The 14,744-nt window shown below is 35.8% G+C and overlaps 1 protein-coding gene across 1 annotated transcript; it reads right to left on the bottom strand.

Moving 5' to 3' along the window:
• Positions 1-482: 482 nt before the first annotated feature.
• LOC147472985 (S-adenosyl-L-methionine-dependent methyltransferases superfamily protein) lies at positions 483-9,793 on the bottom strand. The gene is given in 16 exon segments (XM_086587966.1): positions 483-810; positions 4,536-4,560; positions 4,563-4,646; positions 4,648-4,700; positions 5,791-5,874; positions 5,952-6,039; positions 6,187-6,248; positions 6,545-6,689; positions 7,288-7,341; positions 7,443-7,541; positions 8,616-8,648; positions 8,650-8,719; positions 8,850-8,977; positions 9,064-9,114; positions 9,338-9,396; positions 9,503-9,793. Coding segments are annotated over 16 exon segments (1,506 nt in total). The 5' UTR covers positions 9,705-9,793; the 3' UTR covers positions 483-541.
• Between the last annotated feature and the right edge of the window lie 4,951 nt (positions 9,794-14,744).

The following is a 14,744-nucleotide window of genomic DNA, read 5'->3' as shown; positions in this document are numbered from 1 at the left end:
GAATAAATTAATTATATATAATAACTATTAATTTTTAAATCGGATCGGATATTATCGGATGATTGATAAGATCCGCAGTATCAAACCGGTTCGGACATTTGAATCGAATCCGAAATTTTGATAATATCTAACATTGAATCGGATTCAAATATTTAGATATCCACTTGCACCCCTAATTGGGGAAATGTTAAAACAAGGTCATCGTTGATTCTATTCAAGCATGTTACAATGCAATGGCGCTTAAACTGTATAAATTTGGTTTTGGATGACACTGTTGTTGGGTGCAGTATCATACATTCATGCAACTGCACTCACAATTTGGTTGACGGTTGTCATCTGGGGCTATTTTGAGCATTTTCTGGTCATAACTATAGGCATAACCCAGCGGTTCCAGAACATGGAGCATACTCTTCATACTTGAGTCGCACCATATACCTAAGTAGTGAATTGTTTATGCCTTCAGAATGGTCATAAACTACCTATCATGTCAAAATTAGCTTCTGATTATCACAAATATAATTTTCGCAGTCCAATGAATTCTTTAAGAATATAACATCATTCTGGACATCCTTGTAAACGGAAACGGCATTAGAAACTTCGTTTTCCTTTTTGAATGTAACACCTTTCCCTCCTTGCTTTGGTTCCTTGGGCCTTCATGAACATACTTCTTTGCGCTGGTAGACTCTAGAAGCTCATCAGCACCTACCAGTGGGTTCTCCTTTAGACCGTTTTCAACACCCTTCCTGACAAAGAGTGCAATAAAGAAGCCCTCCATGTCCGTAACAGGATCAGTTCGTAGCAAATGCTCGGCTAGGATAGAAAAATTAAGTTATTAAGAAAAAGTGATTCCAAGTATAACGTCAATTGGAAGAAAGCTAGAAACAAAAAGTATGACCAGTTTGTACCAAATAATAGTAAAAAACCAGTATGAATTGATAAAGGACTTTCTTAACAGAGTTTAATCTTCTGTTCTATCGTCCAACATGCAAGTGTTTCCGAACAACAAAAAAAAAAACAGTATCATGTCAATATTCCACGGTAAACTTTGTTGTCTTGGACAAGAATAATAGTTTTTGGTTTCTATAAACTGCTTTCTAAAACAGGGACAGATAATAAATTCACAGAGGACTATATGACAAAAGATTATAAAGTCTAATGAAAGTCCTTTAACAACACATTGTATAATGCCCATACAAGGTCTAAAGGAGCTAGTTCCAAGTAATCCCGTGAAAACCCTTGTGGAGGTAATCACTGAGTATTCTGGTAAATATGGTTGTATCCTAGTTCTTATTTGCCTCGGTGTAGGATGTACCGCTTGGTTCTCGTTCGTTCCCATAGAGGCGGGTGTTACTCGACCTTTCGCCCCTATCTCATCCTATGATCCATTTTTTTACATGGATTATGTTGGCCCAGGTCAATGGAAGGAGTCTATTTGTGTAGGTTGAATAGGAATATTTCTTTGAAGTTTTATAGTAATATTTATTTTCGTAGTATTAGGTGTTATAGTAATATTTCTTTGAGTCGTATTAGGTGTTATAGGAATATTTGTTTTAGTATTAGGTAATATTGAGGGCAGTTCTGATAATGAACTACAAGATGAGATTAATGAAAGTGCATTTCATGATAGTGAAGATTATAAAAGTGAAGATTTTCTTTCTTTAAGTCTCAAACCTACTGATAGTGATCATTCTTCTAGTAATTCAGATATTGATCATTCTTCTAGTTATATTGATATAACTGAATAGATCAAAAGCTCTCAAGAAGACATTGCAAATAATGATGTTATACCATATTGTTCTATAGATCGTCTTGAGTTATATCTTGTGAGTTACTATTATTATAGCCAAATGCCTCATTTTGATTCATCTTTTAGCCAAGTGTCGTTATCTACAACGATATCCATTATAAAACGAGTCAAAGATAGAACATACACCATGTCTCCTATGATCTCTGATGGAAAACAACTTTCACATTCAGTTCAGAGAGCACTTTTTTTTAAGAGAGAATTCCTCGTTCCCTTTCAGGTGAATTCCCCAGCTAATTAACAACTTGTGGGCCCTATCTATTCCATCTCTCGAGCCCCCAAAGAAAACCCTCCCCTTTGGACTCCATATCTCTTGACTCTATATATGTGGGCACCTGATATCTATGAGGGTTCACCCACCCCGGTTACAGCATTCCTTTCTATTGTGCCTAAAATATCTATTTCTGCAAATATGTCATGGTTTCTATTTATGGTTCCTATGGAGCTACATTGCAACAAATCTTCTTTTTTCTGCAGCATTGCTTCTATGATCTTAGGAGCACTGGCAGCCATGGTCCAAACGAAAGTAAAAAGACCTCTAGCTCATAGTTCGATTGGACATGTAGGTTATATTCAGATTGGTTTCTCATGTGGAACCATAGAAGGAATTCAATCACTACTAATTGGTATCTTTATTTATGCATCAATGACGCTTAGATGCATTCGCCATAGTTCCAGCATTACGCAAACCCGTGTCAAATATATTATGGATTTGGGCTCTAGCCAAAACGTAATCCTATTTCGCTATTACCTTCTCCATCACTATGTTCTCATATGCAGGAATACCCCGTTAGCGGCTTTCAGAGAAAATTCTATTTGTTCTTCGGGCCGCTTTGGGTTGTGGGGCTTACTTCCTAGCCCTAGTGGGAGTAGTGACTAGCGTTATAGGTCGTTGGGCGGCCGGAAGGTTGCCATGAGTAAGTTAGTTTGGGGGACCGAAGGCAGTTTTTTGTTATGTTTAGGCTTTTTTCAGAATCGACATAAGACTAAAGATTCAACATCCTCCCGTTGCATTACCCTGGATAAAGAAATATCCCTCTTTCTAAAACAAGGAATGATTTATTGAATTATATTGATTTATAGAAAGAACCGGCTTTGAGGTTCCAATTTCCAGGGAGGAATGTACCTATTAGGGTCAACACCTTTCCCTAATTCTCTTTATTTATCATTTTCTAAATAAGAGAAAATATTCTTCTAGTTTGATTCTGACAATTACAAGTCCGGAATTAGCAAACTGTAAGATAATCTTAAAAGCACTAATGCATTCTTTTTGAAGTCAACACTCATTATTTCTTTTCGGTCACTGCCTTCATCGTATACCTCCCTTAGCCTTTTTGGGGCTATGGGAGGTATACTTGGAGTCCGTTCCCTCATTCGCTAGAATAGATTGACTAATGACTCCCATTCGGGTACCCTTTTGGAAGGGTACCTCACTCCATTGTACCAGTGTTGTTAGTTCCAGAAGGGGAATCAGCTAAGATTCCACTGAATAAGTAGCTGCATCGGTTTAGCAGCCCTTACTGCGGTATAGCTTATTTTTTCACTTAATTCATTTCTACTTTAGATAAATGGCTGGATTGTCTCAAAAGAGCTACTATCAGAGGCTTATGGCAGAAGACCTGTGTTAAAGGAGAAAGTCACTCTAAAGTGCTGGGTTGAGTTCTATTTGTAATCTGCTGGTCCTAAACGAAGCGCTTTTGAGATAATGATCTCATTTCAAAGCTTGTTGACGCTCCAGTTGCCTTACCCTAGGACTCAGTAGTCCTCAACTATACAACAACCTGTTGTGACAGGCTAAACATCTAGTGTTTGAATATGAGGAAATCGTATGATGTTTTAACTCAGTCTTAGTTCGATTCTCACATCCTTGCTATGTAGACCTTCCTTTAGTAGAGTAACCTCTTGAAAAGAGACCTCAGACGTGTTTAGTTACAGGCTATGGGATTCTATTCTTTTGACTAGGAGCGGGATCAAGGAAAGAAAAAGTAAAGTAAAGTCAAGGAAAAGATTTTGAATAAATTCTTAACAACCTGTTGTGGTTGATTATCAAGCCTTATTGATTTGTTATTTATCATCCTTTATTTTTTGTTTTAAGTTCGTTACCATGTTATTTCTGTTTTTAAGTTCGTTACTATGTGGGATGTTTTTTATCTACTGTATGGTAGAGTTTTAGGTTGTATAATGAATAAGTAGGGTTTGACAAACCTTAATTCAAAAGCTGGAAACTCATTACACCGGTTGCGAGGCGGTTTTAAGTTCAGAACCATTTTTTGTCTGTTTTCAGTTCGTTACCATGTTTTTGTTTTTCTCTACAGTATGGTAGAGTTTTAGGGGGTATTTAATTGATTCTATTTGACTCTACTGTAAGGTATAGATTGAGCTTTATCTATAGTCTTATTTATTGTTATTTAGTCAGTTTTAAGTTCATTACCATGATAGGGGTAAGCTTACATGTAACCCTTTGGATACCGGTTGCGAGTCGGTTTTAAGTTCGTTACCATGTAGGATGTTTTTACTCTATAGTGTGGTAGAGTTTTAAAGGGTATTTAGGTTGTATTTTAATGGTAAATCTAACTCTACCGGGTTAAGTAGTCGGTTTTAAGTTCGTTACCATGTTTAGTCTGTTTTACTCTATAGTGTCGTAGAGTTTTAAAGGGTATTTTTATTCACCATGTAACGTATCAAAAGATTATCTGAAACGAGATACAATAGCATTCACAAAGATACTCACAGCCTTCAAAGACGGGCAAACCACCACGAGAGGCCACTGAGGGAAAGGAGTTTCCAGTTGGAAATTAAGAGAAGCAGCTAGAGGAAGAACTGACTTGACAACATCCTCGTTTTTCTGTTTGGTGTACTGAGCAGGTGCTATACACCACTCTCTCAACAGCTGGAACTGCAAAACAACAATGCCACAAAAATATATAACCATGTGTTACATTCTACAGAAACACCTTCAGGAGCTTATTAAACAGCAAGTATGTAGCCTATAGGTTTTAACAACGCCTCCACTCTCAGTTATAATTTTGCAATACAGAACATTATTTAGAAAAATGAAACATCATGATCATTGTCATCGAGATAAAACGTATATAAGTCTATCAAGGTATATATGACCACTTGAAAATTGCAACTACAAGAGTAGGCAATTAAAATCAAAATGTCATTTTGTTATGTTTAATTTGATCAACTTAACTTATCCAACTGTCCCTTATACCCTGAAAATCAAATTAGTACTCTGTACTCATAAATCTCCAACAATAATCTCCAACGGGATTTCATCTCCTCCACCCCAAATCTAGTTTCCCTCAGAAGCTTTCCTGAAATATCAGGAGAACACTGGATATGGATAGTGAAATAGGAATGGAGCAGCAATATGAGTTTGGTGGCAGATAAGGGTGCGTGAAATAATTTGCACAAAGTGTGGAGAGAGAATGATACCAAAGTCAGAACACATTTTCTTGATGGCAACGAGAAAAATAAAACATTCAAAAGGGAAACTTGATTGCCTACATAAGGCTCTATGACGTCTCACCCGTTGTTTATAGCCTTGGAGGAGAAAAAAGACCAATCTTTCAAGGGAAACTGTTTGAGAAGCTTATCCTTTTGACCATATTTTCATCTACTGTAACTTGAGATTTTGAGCTAATTTTACTTAAACATCAAAATTCGCTGCCAAGGTCCAATATAAAAACAAAGTGAGTGAACACTTGACCTGAAGAATATGGGCATCTAAAAGCCTTAACATTGTCTAGTTACAAAGGCATTCAAAGTTTCACAACTGAAATTTAAGTTTTTTTTTTCTTTTAAAATATCAAAAAAAGCAAAAAAATTAAGGGAGTCCAATTTTGACCATTCTGCATCCTTTTATATTGGTTTTATCAGTAATGTTTCCATCTTTGCGGGTTCAAACTTAAAGCAATACCGTTTAGTCTGAACGTAATCCGAAAATGACCACTGAGTTAAGCATCAAGCAACCTACTTACACGATAATGCGTGGGCAAGGGCCTTGCTCTGAAAAGCAGCGAGCTTTCTAATCCTCTGTATGTCAGCATGATCAACAGTTTGAGCTAATTACAGAAGGATAGATGTCGTCAATTACTAGGTTACAGGAATTCTCAAAGGAAGAGAACAAACAATTGTTCACCTATTGTATATGATGGGAGCAAATGATCCAATCTCTCAGCAGATGTTCCAGATCCGGAGCAGGAAGGGTCTAGGAGAATGGCACGAACCTGCAGAAGCAAAAAAATAAAATGAAAAGGGAGTTTCAGTAGCTTCTAGATTAATGCAGAGAGGAAGGAGGGAGAGAGACAGATTGAGAAGCTTGAAATGAGTATTTGTCTGTTCAGAACAAGAGAGAAGCTAGAAATCGTTATTACCTTAGAGAACAAGGGATCTTCGGTGCTTATGTTCAGAAAGTCTCTGTTTAAAACTTCCACATCTTTAAGTCGGGTTAAGGTGCACAAACTGAGTTACTCAATATGTAGAAACTTAATCAAAAAAGTAGTTCATGAGTTAAAAAATGAGAGAGGAACAGCAGGACAAGGACAATAAAAGAGCATATCAACATAATGACTTCTAAAAACAACCAGCATAATGCAGTAAAATTATAAAAAGAAACATATCTGGCCCATCTTGGGATTCAAGAAAACATTAAATTTTGGTGTCCCCAAAGAAACCCTATCCAGATACAAGATTATAGAAGTAAGCAGTAAAAATTATATTAAAGAAGGATACTAGAAGCCCCAGAGCATTTGATGGTTTCTTTTAGAAGTTCAACCCTTTGCTTATTAAGTTCACATGCTAAAATCTTTCCCTTTCCTCTCACGAGTGCAGCAAGGTGAACAGTCTTGTTTCCTGGAGCTGAACAAGCATCAAGAACCTTCATAAAGATAAGAGTAAAAATGGTATAAGCAATAGTATATGTTAGAGTTCTAAGAGGGCATCTCCTGAGGAGATTTAAGACTGGGCCTACTCCTCCCCGAGGCCTAAAACCAAGGCCATATTTTTTTAGGAACTTTCTAATTTTGTAAACTATATTATTCCCTTACATATATTGAAGTGATATGAGGCCGAAACCAAGGCCGTACCCTCTTTTTCTCCAAAACTTCTTCTCCATTAACAATAATACAATTTTACTGTATCTGAAATCAGTGGTATGTTCTTGCCCCCATTTTCATACATATTGGCTATAGAAAATGGCTTTAGAAAGCATGATATATCCTGATACATCAGGAATCTTCTTAACACATTTGGTTCTAGTATTTACAATACATCCATACGTGGGCAGAAGGCGCAGCCCAAGAGCTTGCCTGTAAATTGTAGCATTGACTACACTGAATCATCTACTTATGACTCTTTAGTTGATAATGCAACACTATATAACAAATTATTAGAAAATAAAATAGTGAACAGTTAAAATAAATAGTACATAATAAAAATAAAACTTGATCGATATAAGTGAGAAAAGATTTAACTACCTCCCATCCTGGCTTAGGCCCTAGGGCTATTGCAACCATAGAACTTGCCTTTCCCTACAAAAGCATATACACCGAACTTAAGCCAAATTTTGTTTCATTAAAAAGATTACGAGACACAGAGCTGTCAAAGATTATTCAACTAAAAAAATACTTACTTGCAAAACGACACTTCCGTTCATGACCAGGGGATGATCATGCAAATCAGTGCCTGATGGGAGCACCAACAAGTCTTGAATCATGTCATCCTTCGTTACCTATTCAGTGACATGAAACACACAAGAATCTGAACAAAGTCACCTCAAAAGAAAGATTGTATATCCAGTAACTTACAGCTTTAGCATGATCGGTTGTCAATGCAATTATTTTCAGGAAAGGCAAAGACAGACACAATAAACAGATAAACCATTGTTGTAAAAGTAACACCAGGTGCAAATTCTATCTTTCAGAAAAAAAACAAAAAAAAAACATATTATTCAGAATAATAAATGTTTATTTGATTATCGCGCATGTTTTAATACACCCACTGCAGTGCAACCATTTTTTGCTACTTTTTTTCTACTGGTAATTGCCATTTTCCTATCTTGATTCCTTCTATCCTTTTCAGATATCCCCTTCACCATCAATTCTCATTAAGAACTAGCCTTCTTTTCTCCTGAATTTCATACTCTTATTTATCTCAGGCTATCTAAAAGACATTTTGACGTCCTGTCGCGCCCTCCCTCCCTCCCAAAAACAACAATGAATGTAATTGCTGTACCCTCACAGATTGCACTGGTTGGGTGGTGCAATGTCATTATATCACCAACTAGCACTATCCCACCCTGAGATTTCTTTTTATGTCTGTCACTCGTAAAAAAAAATGGCTGATACAAAATTAAGTTAAGAGTTTTTTTAGGGATTTTGACTCACATCCCGCTTTTTGGTATCGTTCTGCGCTTACACCCCAAAGATTTCGTTTTTTCGTCTCAAAACGCTGTTAAAAAGTTAAATATCCAAAACACCCTTTTCCCCTGACAACAAGCACTACGAATATCCCAAAAATTTCAAGACTCTAAAAACACATTTGCATACGCAAAGCAGCTAGGAAAACATATTTGCAAAAAGAATGTTCATTGCAACTTGAAAGAGAAAGCACTCACAGAATTTGTTTTAGTATGTGTCAAAACAAACAGATGGCATGTACAAGTTGTAAAATGACTCATTGAGTCATGGTACGCAAATCAAGCGGAGCTATGCATTCTAGTAGGTCATATATCAAAATTTAGCATTATGCATCATCATAAGGATTAAGGGTCAAGCAGAAGAGCGATTTTGTGCATTTTAATTACCGTGTATTGCTTTGAAAACTCATGATAGGCCGAAGTCAAAGTCTAATTTCAAAGTATTCACACTAACATATCGAGGCTTTGGAAACACCTGCAAACAGGGAACAGTTAACAATTAACATCAAGTAAGATAACTAGTAGTCCATGGTTAGCTACCAACCATTTCATTTGAGGACTAGAAATATGAAATCCACCATATCCGTAAGAAGTTGTCTAAAAAACTGACCAGATGTTGGATGATTTAGGATCAGTAAGTCTTCAATGCTTTTTACTTTTTTCCTCACGAAAAGTCGAGCCAAAGCTGACTGTAGAGCATCTTTTCGGAGCAGGAGAAACCTTTCGGCATCACCCGCTGATACAATGGCCTACAAGAAGAATTCAACTCAAATGACAACTAATACCAGAATAAGACAAATAACAGTTCAAATCACATTCAGTTCCCAGGAATAACCTTGCTAAAGAGAATGTCATACGTGATAATGTACACCAGCTCTTCTTGTCTCTGCAAAAAAAGAAGAAGAGAGGAATGGTCAAGAGATATACCTAACTACTTAGTAATACAATTCCAATAACTATAAATAAACATTCACATTGCAAGGAAGAAGTAACCCCTTCTAGGCATATACCTACAAGTAGTGGCATCATTTTACAGTGAATATACTAAAATGACAAACAGATAAATAACCAAAAACTAGTCATTAAAAAAAAAGGGGCAGTCTTTATACCTTCCATTTAGCATTCAACACTTTAGCAGACTCCAACACCTCCTTAATTATCGAAAGGTCTGTCAAATATATAACACAAACACTCATCAGTAACTAAACCATCATCATTATCAAATAATAACTTACATATTCCATAAGAGTGTTAAAAAAAAAACGAAACTTTACGTTTGAGTGTTTGGACAACTAGAGCAAAAGTAGCTTTTTTGTTTCTAACAGAAGGACTGAAAACGAGAGACTTGATAGAAGCAACAGCTTTACGTTTAGCATCTCCTTGAAGTATGGTGTTAAGTACTTTCGAGGCTTCTCTTCTAGCGAAGTATGAAGATCTTTCTGCTGCACTGCTCATGCGCTCTTGTTTACGCACCATTTTTATGTGGAGGCACAGACTCAAAACTGAAAACAGACAATGAAAGAAAGAAATGGATTGGAGAAGAAGCAGGACTTGGACTTGCTAACTATGCCTTTAGCAGCCCATATAACACCCCCATTGGACTTGTACTTGCTATTGGGTTTGCTATTGGGTGATACTTTGTAGGCTAATTGCCAACAAAAATTCACCTATCAGTACTCAGTAGTCCCATAAATTTCCAATTTTTTACGATTTGATACATTTAGACATTTATCTAATTATAATGCCCGGATATTATAGTTTGTAAACTCTAATAAGAGTATATTTTTCATTCACCCCTGCTACCACTTCTACCCCACCACTAACCAAAACTTTTTTTTTATCTAAAAACAAATGTAGAGTGGTGATGAAGAAGATATATAATCACTATCGGATTCACATATTCACTCTATTGGGATGGGTTAGATGACTATAGTAACTTAAGTGATTGAGTGGCAATTTGAAAATTAAAAACATAAACCCTAATAAAAAATATTCTAAATAATTAAAAAAAAAACAAAAAACAAAAAACAAAAAACAAATGTGTGATCGTAAGCGTTGAGGACCGAAGTATTTTCCTATGACCAATTGATTAACTTGTAATAAGACCAAAAAATTAAATCCAAATTTTCCCATACCTTATTAGACCAAAAAGTGTTGGTTTAAATTAAAACTTTAATTATTTGTACTATTCCACAAAAGAACAATCTCAATTGAGGAATGATTCTGTAATCTCAATTCTTTTAAAATAAATGTGGTATTGACTTGTATAGTTGTATCCCTCATACTATAACTCTTCTTGGTAATATAATTATGGTTAACAAAGAAACGTTTCCTAGAATGACATTTCAAACATAATATACTCACCTGACAGGCAGATCGCAAGAATAGCCGTGGTTAATAGAGTAACAACTCCAATAAGCCATGTTGATTGGATACATTGATGTATACCCAAAGCTGTTAAAACCCATTGTCTCTTCACAGAGTGTCACATGACATAAATTTTGGACACTCGGAATGTCTATTGTGTGGTCATTCTAATTTGTGATACCAAATTGATTTTCGCTCGTAGTCATATAGCGAGAGAGAGTTCTTTTCCGTCTTCTTCTGATTCGGTGCATTCTACACAGCCCTACCTAAATGAAGGCAAAAATGACTATAACGTTAAGTATAGACATATAAGGACGTACATGCTCCAGGTTCGGCATATCCTTAACCATGCTGTAATGACCATAAAATAGAGTAAGATAAACAATCATATTATACAGGCTGGTCTCAACTCTTCCATCGACTTCCTCCATTTCATTTTGAAGTTGTTCATCCCCACAAGGAACAATTTCACATGAGTCAATTTGATTCTCTTGCACTCCATTCATCAGACCACCCTCTCCACCTTGGACTGTTACAAATCTTGTGTTCAACCTAACCGTTGGTTTATCATATTGACCACTATTCGGGATAAGAGTTTGCTCATTGATTGCGAAATGTACAAATTTTTTTTTTTTTTTTTTTTTGTCAGAAGGTCTAAACAATAAATATCAACAAAATTATGCATTTATTTCAATTCACAAAACTAGAGTGCGTTGATTATATATGTTTATTATATATATATATATATAATATAGTTTACAAGTCTACAACAATTCAACAAATTGTTAACTTCTTATAATGTTACAAGTCTATATAATCCTGTTATCATGTGGAGAAAACTATAAAAGATTAACATTGAAAGTAAGAAAATTATCTTGTTTTGTTTTGTTTTTTTAAGTGGAAAATTTATTGATAATAATAACGAGTTTTACAAATAATTAGGCCGCAAGTAAAGTCATTTTATGAATTTGTTTTTTTGTTTTTTTTTTTTTTTTGTTCTGACAATTGTTTTAAGAATTGAGGATGAAAGAAAAGGAATGAGAGCTTAATGGGTTTGTTATGGGTGATTAAAATTATACAAACGGACTTGTTAGGCTTTGGGCATTTGGATATTTGTTTTAGTCTCATTAACTCATCACACATACATTTGTCTCTCTTTAATGGTTTTAACTCAAAATAAATAATAAATGATAATTTTGTAAGGGCAAAAGAAAAATAAAAAACATCGGGTTTATCTAATATTTTTATTAGTTTTTTTCATACTATTTTTTTGTTGATTATATTCTCATTATGTTGTGAAAATTTTGAGAGTGGGGACCTATATCCATCTATGGGCTTCTGGGCCATTTTGACACCCCCTTTGTGCATGACGGACTGATAGAATTATGTTCCTCAGACATCTCTTTGGCAATTGCATACAAATTTGCAGGTAATGGAAGAATGGGTAAGTAAGTCAGTAAGTGGAATAGACGGCCAGGGCAACGAAAAATACTAGTGTTCTTGGGCGATATATTGAGAATACGGTGACACATGGCTATCGGACTCGAACTACTTCTTGTTCGGAAGGATTATCCTACAAGAAGAGCTATAGATTTGTAACTTGCATAGATACATCATCATACATGAAATTGGCAAAACCGGTTGTAAGAAAATGCATCAACCGTTTATTTGCAATGTTAAGAAAAACAAAATTTCCTTACTTTGAATGTTAAGGAGCTTTTGGCTTATTTCAATACACTAAAGGAAAAGTTGGCATGCCAGTTCTTTCACAAAGCCGTCTCTTTTCCGAGGATCATCAACGGGATGTTTTGGATATGTCATGAATATGACCAGGCATTTTCGATCCTCGATTGCATTTTCAACATGTTGTGTAAAATCATGTGCAAGGACTATCGCCGCGAACAGAGTTCGGTGTTACCTTAAGAAATTCAAAATGGCCAAGATTGGATTTCAATGATTAAGAGTGGAACGGAAACCAATAAATATGTCTAAAGCTGAGATTATACTTAAAAATCACTCTTTGGAAGAAGTCTCTCACTTGAAATTAAGTTTAAAATGAGTCATGCATTGGTAACCTTATCGATGATTTTGACCGAAGTAGAGTCCCCCGAACGCATTCAAGTGCTTCGAAAAATATACCTTTTGCCAAAGAACATTTGAGTTTGGTGATAAAATTCGCGATGAAACGGTTACAAGATAATCATCCTGCTTGAGGTTTTTGGTTGGCTTAAACGAAACACACATTTTTGCATCCGCATGTCAGCATCCGAACCGAGAGAATTGTGACATTTTGGGGAGCTACATGAATTGTCTAAGACATTATAACAGCTGGCATTCAATCAAAGAGAGGATGATCCTTGATTGTGACTCACTATGTCTCCTTCTGGATGAATAGTCACTTCAAGGCAAAAGGAGTTCCAGAACATATTTTTCTTGATAGTGATCGGAGAGATTTGATAGTGATCGGAGAGATAAGGGGCAACCGGTAGTGATGCTTTGTTATCACGCATTTTTCAGTCTATCCGCTGAGGAAGAACTGGAATCGTGGGTTCGACGAAGAAGATAAATGATGTGGTGGAAAGAAACTTCTTCGTGAGTTCGACGCTTTTAGGAAGGCATCAACGCTCGTAAAAAAATATGTGCGAAAAACATGAGAAGCCGCGGCTACAGGAAGCTTTGTAGGCTATTCTCGGAAGAAGGAATAAAAGGAAGTCTTGCCGGAATGAATCGTCCTCAAAGACTTGAGGAAGTCCTTTTGTATGGAATCCCAAATATTCTTTAATTCCCGAAGTTTAACTCGACAATAACAAATAGCTTTAACAACAACATAAATTATGAATCTCTGATACCACCGATACGCAAAATGTTGATACAACTCATACAAGATCATAAATGTCATCGCGTACTAAAAGGGGCGGATGCAATCGGGCGGCTTCAAGAAGAGTTGCTGCCGGGGCCAATTACCATCAAGTTGTTATATTCCCACCAAAACCGCCTCTACCTTAAGATGGTAGCCGAAAACACACAAACAAACCTAATAATCAATAGTTTAGAGTTCATTCTTAAAACATTTACTCAGGTCAAACCATTAATTATGCTACCGTTTTCTTCGTCCAAAGCATTATACATTTAGTCCTTAAAAGTTTATCGACGTAGAATCTCTACGAGCATCACGTCACATTGCCACTTGCTTAGCGGTCTTCGCGCACCATATATTAATTATCTAGTATTCTTACGGTTGGTTTTATGAGTAAATACAAAAAAAAAAACCCCCACTGATCAAGGTGTAAATGAATGACATCGACTTCAAACAGATTCCTCAAGATCCAAGAAGACCTAACTAATTGTCGCTGAGACCTGTGGGCAATTGTTTTTTTCACTGAGTGACTTGGATTAGAAAAAGGTGATGAAGAGATCCAAGAGGAGTAGTTCTACAACAATCAACTTCCTAACGGAGAAAGAGAAAACACTAAGACGGTGACCTTTGCATTGAGATTTCACCGATTTGATGAGGCCTATATTTTACATCCGGGATTTAAATCAAAGCGCCTTCAGCCAAATTAGCCGTTTGTATAATAGAAGAAGAAATCGACAATTTAATCCCTACTAACTTAGTTTTTACTAATTAGACTCGCACTCCAATGTCCGATAATAAATAAATAAATTTAAAAATAAAATAAAAATAAAAATAAAAATCCGGCCCCTTTATCTTTAGTCTCGAAAAGCATGGCTACTTTTAAAATAACTATGAACTCTTCTACGATTTTTTTTTTTTTTGCTCCCTTTGGAACACCTCCTCCATGTGTCGCAGATCACTTAATCCAATGAGACGATAAGTTGGTGTCCGTTGACATGAAAAAGCTGTAATATTAATTTAGAATTTGTTCTTCAAAAGAGTATGGAATACTTCCTTAAACTTTAATAAGACAGCTCACGGTGATAATTCCTCATTATCTCAAAGATCTTCTTTTATATAGATTTTGATTTTACAAAATCACAAGACCTCAACACATACAAAGAAAAACCACTAAGTACCCTCAAGACCCGCCTTAGATCTCATCTGAACAATATATTAATTCCCACCAACCGTATAATAGCTTTCAGATTCAGTGAAACCAGATAATGTTCATGATTTAGAATTAAGAACTA

The sequence above is a fragment of the Coptis chinensis genome, unplaced genomic scaffold (assembly GCF_015680905.1).
Source record: "Coptis chinensis isolate HL-2020 unplaced genomic scaffold, ASM1568090v1 utg5889_pilon_pilon, whole genome shotgun sequence".
Lineage (NCBI taxonomy): Eukaryota > Viridiplantae > Streptophyta > Magnoliopsida > Ranunculales > Ranunculaceae > Coptis > Coptis chinensis.
The sequence above is the reverse complement of the archived record's forward strand: the minus strand, read 5'-3'. Positions and strand labels throughout refer to the sequence as shown.